This window comes from Monodelphis domestica, chromosome 4 (genome assembly GCF_027887165.1).
Source record: "Monodelphis domestica isolate mMonDom1 chromosome 4, mMonDom1.pri, whole genome shotgun sequence".
NCBI classification, from domain to species: Eukaryota; Metazoa; Chordata; class Mammalia; order Didelphimorphia; family Didelphidae; genus Monodelphis; species Monodelphis domestica.
In genome coordinates this window covers 449,527,065-449,548,177 of record NC_077230.1, presented here as the reverse complement: position 1 = coordinate 449,548,177, position 21,113 = coordinate 449,527,065, and the positions used below count along the sequence as shown (strand labels likewise).

The following is a 21,113-nucleotide window of genomic DNA, read 5'->3' as shown; positions in this document are numbered from 1 at the left end:
AACAAGAGATCCTGCAAGGCAGAAGAGCAAGGTTCCAGAACTCTGGAGAGTGACAGGCAGTTCCTTCTGAGAAGGACAGTTGAGCAGCCAGGAGTTGAGTTTCTGTTTAGTTCTTCTGCGTTGAACCTAGAGACCTAGATAGTCTCTCTCCTTGGGTGGATGCACCCATGATCAAAGCAGTGGCATTTCATTGACTACATCATTGTATGCCAGCGAGACATCCAAGATGTACAGATCACCAAAGCCATGAGAGGAGCTGAATGCCTGACAGACCACCGATTGGTTAGAGCGACTCTTCAAATGCGCATTGCGCCTCGCCATCCAAAACGTGCCCAGACAGTTCGCGCATCTTGCAAAGTGAGTCGTCTCAGAGATCCACACTATTTGCAAACATTCCAGTCCAATGACATGAAAGAAGGCTGTGTCCTCGCTCCGGTAGTATTCAACCTATTTTTCACCCAAGTATTACGACATGCTGTGATGGATCTAGACCTGGGCATCTACATCAAATACCGACTGGATGGATCACTATTCGACCTTCGCTGGCTGACTACAAAAACAAAGACAACAGAGAGACTCATCCTGGAAGCTCTCTTCTCAGATGACTGTGCTCTCATGGCCCATCAAGAAAATAACCTTCAAACCATTGTGGACAGGTTCTCTACCACAACAAAACTGTTTGGCCTGACCATCAGCCTCAGCAAAACAGAGGTGCTGTTTCAACCTGCACCAGGGAGTCCAACTAACCAGCCGTGCATAACTATCGACGGCACACAGCTTTCTAATGTCAACACTTTCAAGTACCTGGGCAGCACCATCGCCAACGATGGGTCCCTAGACCATGAGATCAATGCCAGGATCCAAAAGGCCAGCCAGGCACTCGGGCGGCTGCACTCCAAAGTCCTCCAACACAGAGGTGTAAGCACTGCGACGAAGCTCAAAGTGTACAACGCAGTAGTCCTCAGCTCGCTCCTGTATGGTTGTGAAACATGGACACTGTACTGGAAGCACATGAAACAGCTGGAGCAATTCCACCAATGCTCCCTCCGGTCAATCATGAGCATATGATGGCAGGACCGAATCACCAACCAGGAAATCCTCGACAGAGCCAACTCCACCAGCATCAAAGTCCTGGTCCTCAAAACCCAGCTACGATGGTCTGGACACGTCATCCGCATGGACCCACAGCGAATACCAAGACAGGTATTCTACGGTGAACTGTCAGCTGGACTCAGGAAACAAGGCTGACCAAAGAAAAGATTCAAGGATCAGCTAAAGTCCAACTTGAAGTGGGCTGGCATTACACCAAAGCCACTAGAACTCGCTGCCTCTGACAGAGGCAGCTGGCGAACCCACACTCACCATGCCGCCACCACCTTTGAAGATGAACAAAGTCGACGTCTTGCCGCTGCGCGTGAAAGCTGACACCAGGCCACAACCACACCTCCCGTAACAACTGGCGTCCCATGCCCCATGTGCCACATGAGGGTATACAGTAGATGAAACTGCACAAAGACAATTGTCATTCTCAGTTTCTGAGAGACTACTACTATTTCAGTAGTTATTTCACTACTCAGAGAAGGGGAAGGGGAAGAAGGGAGAGATGCTGTGATTCTTCCACACTCTGCCCTTCTCAGAAGACATACTGGCTGCACTTTCCTGTCCTTTTCCTGGTCTCTCTCTTTCTCATTGCTAGTCTCCCTAGCCGGCTAACTCTCACTCTCCAAGGCTACAATGGCCCTCAGATCCAATCACACATGGCAGCTGAAGTAGCCAGAAACAGACATGCTCCAATCAGATTCTCCTCGAGCAGCAGGGATCCCCCACCAGCTCATCCACGCCACTCACAAGACTCCTGGCCAAGAGCAATTCTTTAGGGACACAAAAGACACAAGTGAGCAGGTGAAAAGTGGAACCAACAGATCACAGCCCCACCAAGCCAAACACCAAACCATTCCGGAGTACCGTAGGTGCCTTTCCAAAGAGACAGCCCAGTATATTTCATTTCCAAAAAGATTGCAGGAACCAGAAACAGAATCAATTCGACACAAAAGCCAGGATGGATGTAAAAAGAACTTTGACAAGGCCTGAGGATACATCCCAATGTAAGAGAGCACAAGTGCAGCCAGAGGAGAGATTGAAAGACCTGGAGAGATGGAAAGAAACAGCTTTAGCCAAGAGTCTCGAGGACTTTTCAACAACTCACTGCCAAGAAGGGTCTGAGCAGCAGTTAATCCCAAAACAACAATGATTTTAGAACATGATCACTCTGTGTTAAAGGTGGTCTAGGGGGCAGCTGGGTGGCTTAGTGGCTTGAGAGCCAAACCTAGAGACGGGAGGTCCTAGGTTCAAATCTGGCCTCAGACACTTCCCAGCTGTGTGACCCTGGGCAAGTCACTTGACCCCCATTGCCTATCCCTTACTAGCATTCTGCCTTGGAGCCAATACACAGTATTGACTCTAAGATGGAAGGTAAGGGTTTTAATAAATAAATAAAGGTGGTCTATGTTTAACTTGTTATTGTCCTCTGGCATTGTCTTGTCTCATGTGTACAAACTAAAAAATGAGGATTGAGTCTAAGAGAACTATGATTCTCCCTGCCTGGGAGTCTCGGGTACATGGCAAAGTAACTTTAAGACTATACATAACTGATAAAAGACAAAGATGGCTCTCCTTCTCTTTCTCCAATGGTCACTGGGGCAGGGAAGGAGGGCGTACTACCACAACAGAAGGGAAATTTGATCCCACAGTTGGAATGGACATTTACTTAGATTCCACTTTAAAGATAATCGTATATGACTGTGGAAAAACTACTAATGATTCTGAAATGTACGTATGGTCCTGTGAAGTCATTGAAGGTTGAGAAGTATTTATCAGGTTGTACCCAACTTCTGTATTGGAATAAGAATTCCTCCATTGGCTTTATTACATGAACATTCACACAATTTAGAAACAGCGTACCTATGATTTTAGGCAAGCAGGACCAAAGGATTAAATAATTTTCTAGAGGAGTAAACCCATCTCATCACAAACTAATTAAGAAGTTAAAGACAGAAAGACAAAATATTTTAAACAATCATAGTAAAGCAAATATAAAGGAGATATGGAATGAAAAGAATAGGGAATTGATATTTACTATCTAGAAAAGCTGAAAGAAAATAGTTCCTCGAAACAGACCAGAATAAGTAAGCCCAACACAAGAAAGTTGTTTGAAATTATGGATTATATATGAATAAAATCAGAACACTAATAAGAACAGGTTTTTATCTCAACTATAATGTGTAAGATTTTTGAAAAAAAATGTTTATGGAAATCACACCACTGGGATATTTTTATTTAAAGTTATAAAGGGGAAGATGATTAAATACACCCCCAAAATGTCATATTCACACTCAGTATTTAATCTTTGATGAGAACAATCTAAATACTACTAGGAGACATTTTCATGACTCAAAAAATAAAAGGGGGGCAGTAGAACTAATAAAGGCAATGCATTTGATTATTGATTATAAAATGATTTCAGATACTCTGCTTACTGTGCTCACAAACTATTCTCAGTTTATGTCAGTGAAGTGAAGCTCATAAATGAATGCCATTTCAGGGTCAGGAACAAGGATCCTAAAGACACTCTGGTTACGAAAAATAAAGTATTTGTTGAAATATATGAGGATAAAAGGATTTCTAACTCTAAGGGATTCCAACTCCACCCAAATAAAACTCCCTGGTTCCAGAAGAAACCATTTATCCTGTGTTTCACAGACTATACTAATCCTTCCTAATCTGACTAACCCAAATTTATACTATCTAAATAAAAACTACCACTATCATCCTGATAAATCTTATCTTTGCCTTCAAATTATAAAATAGCAAAGGATAGCTGGTTGAGTCTCAACAAGAACCATGTCAGGACTCTGAGCCTTAGCAGACTCAGAGTCCAAACCAAAGACCAGATCTTTCTTTGGTCTTCTCAGAGTTAAACAATCTATAAAGACAGTAATTGATAGTCAATAGTACTGCACTCAGTCAAAGCTCATCATGAAGTCCTGAGTCCCCCCTCACTCTGGAAAGCAAAGAAGTCATTGTAATACCAAGACTGAAAGTACCACACTTCCCTTTCTCCAAGTTACACAGAAGAGATTAGCAATCACAGTTTCTCAGCTTGCTTACCTCTATAATAGCAACCCTAGTAATGTTCATGTGTGGAGTCATTTTCATAAACATTATCCTGTGGGAGAGTAACACATCCAGGCCCCCAGGAATGTTGTTGTGCTTAGGATTTTTCTCTCTATAAAAGTCTTTCTTTTAGTCACAATAAAGGAAGTCATAGCCCCAGTTATGGTGCCATGATTCTTCACACTGGTCCTTCTCAAAAGGCATGCTGGCTTCACCTTTCTGGTCCTTCTCCTTATCTCACTTTTTCTCTCTAGATGCTAGTTTTCCTAGCTGGCTCACTCTCACTCTCCATGGCTATAACAGCCCTCAGATCCAATCACTCATCACCAGTCTTCCACACATGACTCCCATAGAGAGAGGAAAATAATTTGACTCAAAAAAAAATTTTAAGGAGGTTAAAAATCATTTTTACATATAATTAAGGGTAACGATACAATATGATTTTTAAAAAATGCACTAGACTGGATCCAAAATCTGCTACTTAGATAAAGAAATCAAAACCTTCTAAAATGCCTTCTGCCAAGGGAAGTAAATAAGGCCTGAATTAAGGGGAAATTCCACCACCTGGAGGTGATCAAGATGGGGCAGGGCAGAGCTGAGGCCTGGAATAAAGGCAGAACTCCCAGAGCCTGAGGCCCAGAGCTTCAGAACCTTGGGAGGAAAGAGGCCAGATAAGGAAATGAGAGGTACCAGGACTACACTCTCTGTTGGAAACTTCCTCAGGCAACCCTCAGCCTTGATGAGTCTTTTTAGGTGGGAGCTCTTGTTCTGGTCCCACTGAACTGAACCTGAGGTTACTCTATTGAGCTTCAGGGCCTTCTGGGGTCTGTTCCTGCTGTGGGTGAGTCTGCCCCATTTTCTCCTTCTCCTCCTCAAGTCCTCCTTGCTTCAGTCCCTCACCCCAAGCTCTCAGAGGGGTCTCCTCCTGCCTTAATGAGGACCAATGACCTAGAACAAGGTAGCTGAGGGTCACCCCTGATTGCAGAGGAAAGGAGGCCCTGGATTCCTCAGGGGCCTTAGTTCCCCAATGAAACCCTTATCTATGAAATCTCTGGTAGGTGGTACTCCCAGTTCTAGGTGATGAGGAATCAAAGGCCAAAGGCAAAAAGGCAAAAAAAAGGCAAAAAAAGCCTTTCCTTTAGGAGTTTTCCATTTACCCTAAGGCAAACAGATAAGAACATAGGGAATCGGAAGGGAACTCAATACTAAGAAAGGTCAAGGGAACCAGGAGATATTTATTTCCTTGGATATCCTATCAATCCTATGTATAGCTTCCTTGGTATGTTTTTGTTTGAATGTTGTCTTCTGTGAGCTTCCTCAGAGTAGGGGCCATTTTTTGCCTCTTTCTTGGATGTCCAGCACTTAGCATAATACACAGCTCATAATAAGCTCTCAACACATGTCCACTGATCTATTTTTTCATGTTTAGAGTGTTATCAAATCGGTTACAACTTGACATAGAAAATTTAGAAACTTCAGAAGCAGATTTAGAGATAATACATAAATTTAATGGATAAATAAAATATCGACAGCTAGTCTATTCTATGCTAGGCTATACTGAGCACTTTTTAATGCCATCTCTTAAGATCCTCACAACAATCCTAAGAGGTAGGTTGTCATTTTACCATTGAGGAAACTGAGTCAGCAGAGGTAAAGTGACTTGGCCAGGGTCACCCAGCTAGGAAGAGTCTGAGGCCAGATTTGAACTCAAATCTTTCTGACTTTAGGCCCTTGTGAACTCTTCCCTTCACCATCACTTCACTACAACTAGATTAGGAGGGACATTATCTGCAATTAGCAGATGAGGAAATAAGAGAAGTCAGTGATTGACACAGTGTCTACTAAGTAGGTAGTCTAATAGTTGAAGCCAGATTTCCTGACTCCTAAACAAGGGTTCTATTTAGGCCACAGTGCTGCTTCCTATGACTGATGGTGGAGTCTAACTTGACTCTCCGATCTCAGTCAGACCATGCCATTCTCCTACTCAAGAAATGCCAGTGACTCCCATTTGCTCTGGAATTCATGGGTCCAACTATGTGACCCTGAGCAAGTCACCTAATCACCACTGTCTACTCTTTCCTGCTCTTTACCTTTGGAACCGATACACAGTACTGATTCTAAGAAGGAAGGTAAGGGTTTAAAAAACAAAGAATTCAAGAGTCTTCCTCTGTTCAGCATTGATAGGCCTCTCTACCTCATTCCAACTGCCTTTTATACAGTGTTTATTCATTACAATCATTCAGTTCTCCTTTTGATATTTCCCCTCATCGTCCTTCATCCTTGAACTCTTTTGGTAGTTCTCATGGCTTGGATTCCCGAATCTCTGATCACTCCTCATTACCCACCTCCTTCAATTCCTTAATAGCTCTGTGTTGCCCATGGATCATGGCCACTTTTCCCTCCTAGTTCTGTTGACCTTCTCTGCCTTTTCCCCATGAATTCAGGCTATGTTTGAGAGAACTCAAGGACATTTCTTTTAGGGCTATTGTCACTGTGGGGTATGTGCCTGGTTTTTCTCAGCTACAAGGGTCCCGTTCCCCTAGAAGAGGCCACAAAGGAAATTTGTGTATTTCATTTCATCTCTTTCAGACTGGGAGTCCAGGTCTAAGAGCAAGAAGGAAATTCCAAAATAAAGCATTCCTGAGGAAGAAGGAAGCAAAAAGATTGGTCTTGCATTCTGCTTTGGAGAAGTAGAAATTGATGAAAACAAATTCTGTGGAGAAATCAGAGAAACCAGGAGTCACATTTGGGGCATTTCATCTTTACTCATTTCAGAAAAGTACCAACATGTATACTGGAGAGAAATTCTACAAGTGCCCTCAATGTAGGAAAGCTTTTAATAAAAGCTCAAAACTCATTTTACATCAGAGAATTCATGTTGGAGAAAACCCTTATGAATGCAATGTCTGTGGGAAAGGTTTCCATCATAGGTCAAAACTTAACATACATCGGAGGGCACATACTAGAAAAAATCCTTATCAATGCAATGACTGTGGGAAAATGTTTATTAATGACTCAAAACTTATTTTACATCACAGGATTCATATTGGTGAGAAGCCTTTTAAATGTAATGATTGTGGGAAAATCTTCAGTCATAGGTCAAGACTTATTATACACCAGAGAATTCATACTGGTGAGAAGCCTTTTAAATGTCATGATTGTGGGAAGGCCTTTATTCGGAGTTCCACCCTCCTTAAACACCAGAGAATTCATACTGGTGAGAAGCCATTTAAATGTGATGATTGTGGGAAGGCCTTTAATCAGAATTCCAACCTCTCTGTTCACCAAAGAATTCATACTAGTGAGAGGCCATTTCAATGTAATGATTGTGGGAAGGCCTTTAATCGGAATTCCAACCTCCTTCAACACCAGAGAATTCATACTGGTGAGAAGCCATTTCAATGTCATGATTGTGGGAAGGCCTTTAATTGGAGTTCCAGCCTCCTTCAACACCAGAGAATTCATACTGGTGAGAAGCCATTTAAATGTCATGATTGTGGGAAGGCCTTTATTAAGTGTTCCCACCTCCTTCAACACCAGAGAATTCATACTGGTGAGAAGCCATTTAAATGTGATGATTGTGGGAAGGCCTTTAATCAGAATTCCAACCTCCTTCAACACCAGAGAATTCATACTGGTGAGAAGCCATTTCAATGTCATGATTGTGGGAAGGCCTTTAATTGGAGTTCCAGCCTCCTTCAGCACCAGAGAATTCATACTGGTGAGAAGCCTTTTAAATGTCATGATTGTGGGAAGGCCTTTATTCGGAGTTCCACCCTCCTTCAACACCAGAGAATTCATACTGGTGAGAAGCCTTTTAAATGTAAAGATTGTGGGAAAGTCTTCAGTCATAGGTCAAGACTTATTATACACCAGAGAATTCATACTGGTGAGAAGCCTTTTAAATGTCATGATTGTGGGAAGGCCTTTATTCGGAGTTCCACCCTCCTTAAACACCAGAGAATTCATACTGGTGAGAAGCCATTTAAATGTCATGATTGTGGGAAGGCCTTTAATCAGAATTCCAACCTCCTTCAACACCAGAGAATTCATACTGGTGAGAAGCCTTTTAAATGTGATGATTGTGGGAAGGCCTTTAATCAGAACTCCAACCTCCTTAAACACCAGAGAATTCATACTGGTGAGAAGCCATTTCAATGTAATGATTGTGGGAAGACCTTTAATCAGAATTCCAACCTCTCTGTTCACCAAAGAATTCATACTAGTGAGAGGCCATTTCAATGTAATGATTGTGGGAAGGCCTTTAATCAGAATTCCAACCTCCTTCAACACCAGAGAATTCATACTGGTGAGAAGCCATTTCAATGTCATGATTGTGGGAAGGCCTTTAATTGGAGTTCCAGCCTCCTTCAACACCAGAGAATTCATACTGGTGAGAAGCCATTTAAATGTCATGATTGTGGGAAGGCCTTTAATAAGTGTTCCCACCTCCTTCAACACCAGAGAATTCATACTGGTGAGAAGCCATTTAAATGTGATGATTGTGGGAAGGCCTTTAATCAGAATTCCAACCTCCTTCAACACCAGAGAATTCATACTGGTGAGAAGCCATTTCAATGTCATGATTGTGGGAAGGCCTTTAATTGGAGTTCCAGCCTCCTTCAGCACCAGAGAATTCATACTGGTGAGAAGCCATTTAAATGTGATGATTGTGGGAAGGCCTTTAATCAGAATTCCACCCTCCTTCAACACCAGAGAATTCATACTGGTGAGAAGCCTTTTAAATGTAAAGATTGTGGGAAAGTCTTCAGTCATAGGTCAAGACTTATTATACACCAGAGAATTCATACTGGTGAGAAGCCTTTTAAATGTAATGATTGTGGGAAGGCCTTTAATCAGAGTTCAAATTTAATTGTCCATCAGAGAATTCATACTGGAAAGCTTATTAAAAAATCATGAATGTGGTAAAGATTTCAATAAGAGAACAAACTTCCTGGTACATCAGAGAATTCACATTGGTGAGGAACCTTATAAATGTGAAGGCTGTGAGAAAGTCCTCAGTTTTCAGTCATATTTTCTTGACCATCAGAGGGCCCATATTGGTGAGAAACTTCAGTAATGTGATGAATATGCCAAAGGGCTCTGTAAGCATCTAGTAATCATTGATCATCTGATCATGTTAGATATAAACCTTTTACTTACTCTGCTTGTGAGAATGTTTTGGTACAAAATACAAAATTTTCTACATTAGAAAACTCATTCTGAAAAAAAAAAAAAACATTAGGTCCACAAGTTTCATTTGGCTGTATGATAATCATGAAATGTGTTTCTGTTAAGTAGCGCAATAATGAATTCAATTTTTTATTTCATTCTTTACCTCATTTTTGACAATCAGATAATATAATTTATATTTATTATTTTTATTAATATATTTTCTCCTCTCATTTATTCCTAGTTTTATATAGGATTGATATTTATCTTTATATATTTCAAACAAGGTAATGTTTTCTAGTTTGAATGTCACTTCATCTTGATGTTAATATTGCAGTTTCTGTCATAATAAAATATTGTTTTTAGAATAATTGCTTGTTTTAAAACTAGAGATTTTGTTTATTATTTATCTTCAATGGTTTTTAAAAATCATAAGTTTTTTTTAAATTGAGACATTTCACATGTCTTATTTTAATAAGAAATTCAAACTATTTCTAAAATTTTAGGAATTTCAGTTTATTTTCAATAATTTTCTTTTTATTCTTTTTGTCAATTCCATCATTCATTTATTCATTTATAGCAAAAACATATAATGGGGACAGTAAATGGACAAGTTCAGTAGCAGAAATAAGGGAATATTGCTGAACAGAATATGTCCTCTGTTGGTATCCATACAATATCTGCACATTAGGTGGATTGTCTGTAAAGGGCAGAGGAAAAAGAGATTAGTTTGGATCTGTACTACTAGGGGCAGATGCAGACTAGTAGTAAATGGGAAGCATTGGGTGTTTAAGGAAATGATAGATTTCCAGATAATGGAGGTAGATAGTTTTGAGTGATGTTAAATCAAGCATATAATCAACTTTATGGATGGCTAAGTCACCAAGACAATGTTAACTTGGATGTGGAGAGGCTACAGAACTGGGCGGCCAGCCTATTAGAGGGGGTATCACCATGGATGCTTCAGACTCGTAGATGAGAAGGCGATTGAGTTGGAGGAAAAATGATGTTGTGAGCACTGGAATCCAAGAGAAGGGAAAGAAGTCTCTCAGTTTTGATGGGTTTTCCCCCCTACTATATTGCAATTCTCTCCATTTGCTTTACAAGTTGCACTTGAATGGTTCCTTCTGTCCATGGATGAATACTAGTAGTGAGGAGGTGACAGTTTTGTAAAAAGTTTTCCAAATGATTTTAATTCCAGGTTTCCAAGCAGGCTTCACAGTGTCTTTTGGAGTGGGAGAACTTGGCAATATTCCAGAGAGATTTTTCCATTTTGTCTCAGAAGATGCATTTAGACAAATCGTGTAGACTACTTCCTCATCTTACAAGGGCAGCCCTCATACACCTTACAGCTAATTTGGGGAGGAGGCAGAGAACTTTTCCCAGTAGGGGCCCTACTTTCCCCACATTCTTTGTTGTCCCTATAATCCATGAAAGTGAAAGATTCATAAGACCTGGCAAGAGAAGATGGGAAGAGTGGATTTCCTCCATTGATGAAAACCATATAACATTAGAGCTGCCCACAGAGGGTAGAAGTGGCTTGGTGGGATAGGGTAGAGGGAAGTTGTCTCCTCAGAGTTTAGTGTGGAAAGGAAACTAGGAATAAGTTCTGAACTTTCTGCACTGTGTTGGAACAAGCAACAGTAGGAATATCAAGGAAGAAGAAATTGTCAAGACTGACACATGGTGGGGGAAGGGGCAACTGGGAGTGCCAGTTGGGTCTTGTGACTAGCACTTCCTTCCTGCCAGGTTTTCTTCCTTCCTGGTGTTGGAGGTGGGAGGAATGTTGGCTTTGCAGTCTGAATTTGGAGGGGTTCTTCCTGGTTCAGCCTGAAGACACAGGCCCAACCAGCTCTGAAGGTCAGACTTTCTTGTTGCTTTCTGTCTACTGCTAAGTTTCTGAAATTGACAAAACCAGTGCAGAGGCCAGGAGTGGAAGAAACCCTCCACCAGCCTGTGAGGCCTGGCCTTAGCTCCAAGCTGAGGAAGACTCCAACCATATTTAGGGACATCCCTTGCCCCTTTTTTCTGATACCTCTAAAATCCAAACTGGTTATTAAACTTTATCTTATTTGAATTTGCAGTCAGATAAGTGGACTATCTTTTCTGGGACATAGAGGTAGCTGAATATCAGTTCAGTCATTCAACGACTAATAGTCCTTATCGGACCCCTGCTGCTGCCTCTTGGCAGGGGGCATCTCTCTCCTTTGCCCCACCAGCAATATTCCCTCTCTCCCCTCAACTCCATACCCTGCTACAAACCTTCCATTATCCCCCATTTTTCCAATCCCCACACCTACTCCAATAAATATAAATAAATGTAAAATTTGCATGCAGTTCAATCAGGGAGTTTATAAGACCAAAGGGTTAGGAGGTCATCCCTTAGCATATACTCCATTTGGATGCATACAGATAGATTTTATCAATATACCAAAAGACAAAGTATTAAGTATTGCCTTGTCATCATAGACAGACTGACTAGATGGTCAGAAGTTTTTCCTGCCAAAAAGAACAATGTGGTATTTGTGGTCAAAATCCTATTAAAAGAAATCATACCTAGATTTGGGATTCCCTCAAAATTGGACTCAGACAGTAGAAGTCACTTTACTCAATCAATATTAAATGAAATTTATAAAAATCTAGGAATACAAGCAACACCACACACCATATCATCCTCAAAGTTCAGGGCAAGTGGAGAGATTAAATAAAGACATCAAAACATTGATAGGAAAATTTTGTGCAGAAACACACCAAAAATGGACAGACATTCTGCTATTAGTTCTGTTCCATCTTAGAACACAACCCAGTGGAGATTTGCACATATCACCACTTGAGATGCTATGTAGACACGGAATTTGGCAAGGAAGGACTTGTAAACCAGCTAACATGGCAATGATAGGTGGAGACTGTAACATACCAGGCATGAAAGTATGATTGATGTAATAATATTGTATTACCAGGCCTCTTGATAGTCAGTGTATGATTTGTGAGCTAGGCTCTTGACTTGGTCATGCTTCCTTTGTTCAGAGCAAAGGTCATTAACGTTTGGCGTGTAGAGCCAAACTCATTTGGAAAGCCCTGGTTAGATTTACCCAGGCCTCTAGGTTGTCATCATTACCATTTCAACCAATGTCAATTAACTATGTTTTGTTACGTATTCATTGAAGACCTCCCAATCCACACCTCAATAAATGCAGTTGTGGGGTGCTGCTCTTCCTCTTGATTCCTGCAACCTTGGAGCTCTTTCTTCTATCTCTCTTTATCTTTCCTACCACCACTCTTGGCAACGTGCTTTCTATCTCAGAATTCTTACTTCCACGTGTTCTCTTATTTCTCATATTTTCCTTTAATTAATTTGCTAAGTAAAATATTATCAGGGGCCAGCTCTGCTCCCCATATCAATTAACTTGTCTTTGAGTCTTTATTTATCACCCATCTTCCTCAGGTTCCTTCTTCCTTCTCAAGTTATATCCCACAAAGAAAAATTATATAGCAACCTCTGGACGGACTGCTATATTTGGCACTCCACATGGGACCCAAGCCGCTAAAATTGTGGTCACATCTCACTTGAGGAGAATTTGTGTGGAATGTGGTTGGAGTCCGGACTCAGGACCTGGGCCTGGCCAGCAAGGTAACATGCAGTTCTTTAAGGAATGGATTAAACTTGCCCCTCTCATCCTTGCTCTTTTACTTGCTAGTAAAAGAGAGGTATTAAGATCTCATAGGCAAAGATCAAAGCATTGCTTAAAGTTAATTGGAGCACGTGGAACATTGTACAAATGGCATTAAACACAGAACCATTACAGTATTCTGATGATATGGGAGAAAAAGCTTTACAAATTCAAGCTAATGCATTTACCTCTCCTCAGCCATCTTCATCTTTTGATGCTTCTTTTCAAATGCATCCTGCTCCTCACCGCAGACCTCTACCGCCAGAGGCGACCAAAAGGGTACCAGTGAGGCTGTAGACAGCCCCTGAAAAAAAAAAGGAGCAGAATTTTTAGCGTGCCCTGTAGTACTAAGAGAAGATCCTAATAATCAGCAATTTCTTACATCAGATGATTGGAAATTAAGAAAAATATTACCTGCAATTGAGAGCAAATGGACTCTAATTAATATGCCGCATTAAATAAGGAGGATTAACTTACTTCTCAGTCTTTTCCCCTTCCTTTCACTAACGGTACTAACAATGTAATTAACTGAATTCCTCTTTCCTTTCACTGACTCTTATCTATTCATGCTATTATCCCACTGTCAGCTTACTACAGGAGTGGACAGACTATCTTTACCCCCCTTCCCCCCACTCCTCAATTTCAAACTCTGCCTCCAAGAAAACTTAAGGCAGTGTTACAATCACCAGTAAATTTGTAGAAGAGAGCATGCAGAAATGCTTCTCCAACAGGAATTAGAGATAATTCTGAAAGTGCACACTTAAATTTGGTACAGCCTAAGGGTGTGGAACTCCTAACTCCTAAAGAAATTTAAAGCAGGGTAATTCAGTATGATAATGAAGCTCTGTTCACTAAAGACTACTGGTCTAGATAAGTTAGCAATCTCTAAAGCCAGATCATTGATAGCAATTGAAGCTAAGCTTATGGTGGGACTTTTCTTTACTTAAAAATTGCCTATTTCAAAAATCTATGCAAGGAACAAGCTAAAAATCATAAGGAAATACATGTGCCCATTATCTATCAGGAATTATCTGGCACAGGTAAATTTTGAAGGCTGGTAGGCAATTATTATACGCGGAACAAACCTTTACCTTTAGTCCTGAGGAATCTGAATGCAGTTTAATTTGAAAGGAAGAGCATGTGTTTGCTTTGCCTCAAGCAAAGCTGGACACTTCAAAAGATCAGGTCAATTTACAGCAGAGATTGTTTCTTAAATTTTTCTACTGAGACCACAGGCCTAAGCAAAATTGCTACATCGATGAAATAATCCTGAGTTACTTTAAAATTGAGAATAAGGAAGAAAAGGCTAGCTAAAACAAAGACATTTTGCTCTCAAGCAGATAGCCAGAGCAACAAACTTTGTTCTTCTTAGCAAAGTTCAGCGCAATTTTAGCATATCAAAAAGGGATCTGGGAGACTCTTGTGAAGCACTCCCAGAGAATCCAGACACACTATTGTGTAAAAGCAAAAGGATAAAAAACCTAAATTTAAAAGATTTTTGCTAAAAGATTAAGTTACTGTGAAGTCAAATTTAAAGTTGCATAGTTCTGATATTTGTCATATACCACAATCTTTTTAGATAAGTAATATTTTATCTGTAAAAAAACTTTAATCTAAATTCTAGTATAACTGTAGGTTAGGTACCAAGATGCAAAAAGTATTTTTCAAGGCTTTTAATTAGATGTACAGCCACATGACTTGCTTCTAAACCTATTTGGATATTAGAAGGAAGGTTAATCCAGCAGATTGATAAATTTATCCTACCACGTGGATGGCATATCTCCTGCACCTTAGGTTAAAAGTTTTTATCACAAGTACTAGAATTAGTCAAAAGGAAAATTAATACTAAGTACAATTGTTTAAATGACAAGCATAAATTGGTATATACTTTAGAGAAATTTCTAATATAGCCAAATTTCAAATATGTAGGAACAATTGTTTTTATTTAGGGGGAAACTGAGGCAGGTAGAAATTAGTTTCTCTCTGCAATGAGTATTATATTTTATGAGGTTGATTAAAGGTGAAAATACAGAATAAGAAGGCACATGTCTAGGCCCAGAGAGGCCTAGACAACCTCACCTACATCATGAAAGAGAGGTGTCTGCTCTGAAGCAGAAGTAGGAAAAACCCCAATAGCCTTTACAGCCAGGTTAAATAGAAATTCTTGACCTCACCCAGGTGGAAATCTCAGTGAGATTAGAGGCATTCTTGGGAGCTAGCAAGGACTCCTGGGGTTTGGAGTCCAGAGTTCAAGTCTCCATTTTTACATTCCACCATTTGATCCTCTGGGAAAAAGGGTTTTTTCCCAAAGGATCATGAAAACATAATCAACCAAAAGATTAAAATAATTTGAGGATAAGAGGAAAAAAAGAACAAAACTAATAATTTCTGGGCACATTGACAAAAAAGCCAGTGAGGGGGCAGTCTCCTGTGGCATGAAAGTATACATACAAATAAATGTTCAATCAACTACACCCAAAGTTCAATTTGTATTTTTTTTGTGCATCTTGTGGTCTAGAGGCTTCTTCATGGTGTCTTCTCCAACAGTTCAGTTTCTGGATTCAGAGAGGTATCATCTTTCTTTACCTAAAATTCTTCTCAAAAGGAATTTAAATTTTGCAATTTAAATAATGATATTTTTTACATTCCCCTGTTAAGAGGGTGATTGAAAAATCACTTAGGGATGCATGGCTGAGATATGATGTATATGAATCAATTGGTAAGAGAAATTTTAAAAAATCACAAAAATCCAAATAAAAAAGAAAACTTTCTGGATGAAAATATAGACTATACAAGTCTTATGTGTAAAAATTCTAAGTAAAAGAAAAATAAATCTATAACAGGTCCTTGAATCAGAGCCCAATTAAAATGATCTAACCAATGATGCATTTACCCAGTCAATAGCCGGGACTACAGAAAGGTACCACATTATGAAAGTCAGGAAAAAGGACCAGATTATAGGAGCCAAGCTTTGGGGATACTTGTCTGTGAGTATTTTCAGAGTGAGTGTGGACACAAGGAAAGCCCATGTCTAACAATGTTAAACACAGTAACCTCAAGTCTTCACACTAGGTTCAGAACCTTTGCATTGGCTTAGAAGTGCATCAATCCATCCTGTATTGGGGTTTCTTTGACCCTGTGCAATGGCTATTTTGTGTTTATCTTGTCCTGGAATCAGACAGAATTATTAAGTAGAGTCCCATAATTTATTTTAAAAAATTAATGGCATCATTTTTATAGTCTCGAGCTTTTGGGGCATGCATTGACAAATGTATCTTAAACTTATATTACTGCAAAATCAAAAAGTTAAAGAAAATCTTAATGCTGGTGACATGTGCTTGAAATATAAAAAAGGAGAGAAAAATTAAAAAACTGAAAAAGTATATTGCACATGCAAGAAAAATATAATAATAGAAGAGTTTTAAAAAATTAAAAATATATAGCTTATAATCATTAACACTCTGTGTCAGCTGAGAAAATAAAGATTACAAGGCTTTCTCACCAAAAATGAGATCCATTTCCTCTTCATATCTGGCCATGATCCACTGTGAGTATGAGCAAATGAATTGAGCAGTAGTACAAATATGTAGTTATCAATATCCTCAAAATTCTCAATAGCCCAATTAAGCACAATAGCAAACAAACACACTATATGTTCCACATAAGTTGCTGTATGACATTTTTAAAAGCCTATGAATTGATGGATATTTGTCACAAATTTTTACAAACGTAGCAAATCTTTCAACCTTGGTAATAAACATATTTTTAAACAAAGTAAATCTCATGTTAGGTTTAGAACATCATCAAGAAATCTAGATATCATTCTGGTGGAAGTAAAGTGGTGAGCTGAAGAGTTATAAATGAGAGATGCTCCTTTTGGGAGGCTTTTTAGGGGTACAAATGCCCTGAGATTAACTGCCCAACTTCCATTCACATATTTAGAAATGGGGGAAGGTTGGGGGTTATAATTGTATTTCCATTCAGCTACTAAAATGGGCCTTACACCTCTTGGTAGGGGCAGGAAAAAATGACCAGAGATTGTTAAAATTTTTTTCTAAAATCATGTTTAAAAAAACAACCTTAAAATCAGTTGAGATATTTAGCACAATAAATTTCCCAAAGGTTGTTATAGCAATTATAACCATTTCTGATGAAGTCCATCTATCCTCTATATGACAATTTACAAAGTCAAAAATAGAAAAGCTGTTTTCATATATGGGATTAATTACAATGATATTAGTTCAGTATGGTTATAGGGGAAAAGCAACAGAATATAACAGTAGTTAAAACTCAGTACATTAAAGTGATTCAGTGTAACAGAATATTGAATCCAGTAATGAACTTAAAATCACAAAATTAAACCTTAAACCAAAGCAAACAGTAAAATGCAATAGAAATATAGAAATTTATATAAACCATTGGAGTCTGAAATGCCTTAAAAATATAACCTCCAGTCTCTTTAAAGTTCCTTGAGTTGTTATCCATTTAGATGCCTATTGTTGGAAGGCAGAGTGTTAGGGGCTAAGCAATGGGGTCCAAGTGATCTGCTCAGGGGCACACTGCCATGAAGTGACTCGGGCCATATTCCAACCCAGGACCTCCTGTCTCTAGGCCTGATCTCAGTCCACTGAGACACCCAGCTGACTCCCCAAAGTTAGCTAAAAGGTTGTACAGAGCTGATTTTTTTTCCGACACGCAGGTGAAGTCAATAAAAGGATCAATGCAATAAAAAGATATCCTTGTAAAATATCCATGTTTTTAAGTTCCTGCTTGGAAAAAAACCTTTCTTCTTTCCCTTTTTCTCTCTCCCCTCCTATGATCTGCCCATGTGGAGGCTTAGCCTAAGGGAAAATTACCCCGTTTGTTACAAGCTGGTTTTTGATCCTGAAGAAATTGGGTCTGCTACCAGCAGCCTGGGTCCTGGGGTTTGGCCTTCTGGGTCGGAGGCCAGTTTTTGCTGGACCAGGATCGGCTGGGCCAGATGAGTGAGAGACCACTGGGGTGGGCAGGGCCAGGACAGGAAAGCAATAAATCAGGGCCGGGAGCACCAGGTGAGAATGGAGAGAGGCCAGGAGCAGGAGCAGGAGCCAGAGCCAGAGCCAGAGCCAGAGCCAAAGAGGTCAGCCAGGGTGGGCAGGGCTGGGACTAGGTGAGCGATATCAATCAAACAGGTCCAGATTACAGGCAACAGTAGTCAGGCCAGAAGGGCTGTGACCAGGTTACTGATATTGAATCAAGAAAGTCCGAAGCGGATGGCTGCCGGCAGGAGCTGATCAAGATGGTTTTCAAAAAAATCCTCTTGGAGAAACGTGGCTTAAAAAATTTTTTTTTTCTAGGCAGTAGCTATTAAAGGCTGAACAAAAGATCAGTAAAGAAAAGAATCAGAAGATTGAGAGTATTTCATTTTCCTGAAATGGTTACGCCAAACTGTAATAATTAAAATTTAGGGGGAAACTGAGGCAGTTAGAAATTAGCTTCTCTCTGCAAGGAGTATTATATTTTTATGAGGTTTATTAAAGGTGAAAATACAGAATAAGAAGGCACGTGTCTAGGCCCAGAGAGGCCTAGACAATCTCACCTACATCATGAAAGAGAGGTGTCTGCTCTGAAGCAGAAGTAGGAAAGACTCCAATAGCCTTTACAGCCAGGTTAAACATAAATTCTTGACCTCACCCAGGTGGAAATCTCAGTGAGATTAGAGAGCATTTTGGGAGCTAGCAAGGACTCCTGGGGTTTGGAGTCCAGAGTTCAAGTCTCCATTTTTACAAAGGTCAACAAGGATAGAAATTATTAGACATTGTTTAAAATGCCTGAATGAAGTTCAGAAACTTTATATAAGGCATATTAATGCAACTTTATCCAAAAAGCAAATTATTTATAATCATTCTCAAAATGATGTAGCATCAGTTCTAAATATGAGACACACTCTCATTGTTGCATGGCATCAGAGTGGACACATTGTTGGATGGATTCAAATTTTTACCCAGTGCTTCCTTATTAATTTTATTAATTAATTTGTTGACCAGTAAAGTGATTTATTAATAATTCAGAATTGGCAGTACTACTACTTACTCAAATTACAAATATTGGTCCTGATTCTTATGTTAGTCTAAGACCAATGACAAGGATACAAGTTCAAATGTTACTTGCACAATGTCTGTTTTGGCAATTGAATTTTGCAAAGTTTGTAGATAAAATTGTTAATTCTATTCATAGTACCAAAATTTTTCAGTTATGAATTTAGATGTAATAGTTTAAAAATAATAGCATCATTGCACCTTGCTCATAATGCTGTGCATACTTTCACTGCATATGATCAGGAAGAAGCAGAAATTCTATAGCAGAGAGTCCTATTATGTGGTTACTGGCACAGTATAGTTTTTTGCAGAAAGCAAACTTGACTGCATGTAGACAAATGCTTAAGATCATAGAACTAACTTTTAAAATCATATATGATGCATTGTATGTTTTTTATGATTATTGGTTTGAAAGGTGAATATCAAACATCAATGTATGCTATCTTTCCAAGTCAAAGTGAAAACTTTATAACACATAGTAAAGGGACATGAACTCCCTTGAACTAACTATGAGGGAATTTCAAAAGTAAAAGACCTAGAGGCCACTGCTTTTTAGCAGGCAGATCACTAGCACACTAGCACTAGCTCTATCAGAGTGCCAGGTCTATTATTCCTCAATATTCTATGCAAACAAGTGAAGTTACTTTGCAGTGCAAAATTTTGTGAACTATATCATGTCACTCCTTCACTTCAAAGAGGTAGCTGCAGAATTTTAAGAACTACACAATGTGGACTAAGGGATGCATTATAATATGCTCCTGTTGTAAAAATTGGAAACTGCAACTTGCAAGGGGCAAGCTTACCAAAGAGGTGTGAAATACCCAGAAGATATAATCTACCCAGAGAAGGTGAGAACTAAAAACTAAGCATGGGCTGTCCTAGGAAAAGCATCTACTGTGAGTGGTAGACGTGAAAATTTAAGGGAGGTGACACAAGAGAAATTTCTCTTTAAAAGGAGCTGTCTGAACCAGTTCAAGGTAGTTCAATTTAGTTCAGCTTTGGAAGCTGAATAGGAGCTGGAGTCCCTGAACACTAGAGTTTTGCTTGGAAAGATCTTGTGGTGAGTGATTAAAGACTGAATAGTCTCTCTTAAGATTTAGGCCTAGGCTGGCTAGGCCTTTTTCCTACTATTTCCTCTTACTCTGTCTCTTTCCCTTTCCTTAATTCCTTCATTTTTATTAATTAAAATCTCCATAAAAACCCAGCTGACTTGGGTATTTCATATTTGGGAACTTTTTCCATGGCGACCACTTATTTTTTGATATAAAATCAAGCCACTAAAAATTATCTTCATGTTTTGGGCAATTAAAAGTCTTGAACCCACATTTTCATGGTCACAGTTTATGGCAACCATTCTTTTGTATTGTGAATTTTAAAATCTCCATCTTGCTTGGGCTAGCACCCAAAATTGTGCACACCCACACAACACAGGCATGTGCTAGTCAATGACAAATCAGAAATAACTAACTGCCCACCTGGGCTGTCCTAAGCCAAGCTTGAGCCACCATTGGCACTTGTGAGGCACAGGAAGTGAGGTAGGGAACAGCCTCTGGAATTCGCTCACTTCCTGTGGACAGGGCTAGAAGCCCGTTGGTGCTAGGAACTGGAGGAGAGAGGAGGCCCGCAGACAGCTTTCCTTCAGATTGGTCACATGAGTCAAGGACTGATTTTCCTTTCTACCTTGGCCTTAGGGCCTAATCTCCCTCTGTCTTGGCCAGAAGGTTGAGGTAACCCTTTTCCCTTTCCTCCTCTCTCCTTTACTCCCTGTCCTGTTTCCTTACTCCCATTGTGATTAAACCACCATAAACTCCATTCTGACTTGAGTGTTTCATTTTAGGAATTGCATAAGTAAATTCCTCGGTGACCATAACTTAATATTATAACAATCTTTAAAGGTGATTTTTCACCACAATAGTCTGTAACAGTCTCGTGTGCACAAATAAAAAAATGAGGATTGAGCTTAAGAGAACTCTGATTCTCCCTGCCTGGGAGTCTCTGGACATAGCAAAGTAACTTTAAG

At 39.6% G+C, this 21,113-nt stretch overlaps 1 protein-coding gene across 1 annotated transcript; it reads left to right on the top strand.

Annotated features, from left to right (window-relative positions):
* Positions 1-6,775: 6,775 nt before the first annotated feature.
* On the top strand, positions 6,776-9,693 carry LOC107649078 (zinc finger protein 91-like). Its single transcript, XM_056796871.1, has one exon. It carries the CDS (start codon positions 6,874-6,876, stop codon positions 9,091-9,093), a length of 2,220 nt encoding a protein of 739 aa, XP_056652849.1. The 5' UTR covers positions 6,776-6,873; the 3' UTR covers positions 9,094-9,693.
* The last annotated feature ends 11,420 nt before the right edge of the window (positions 9,694-21,113 follow it).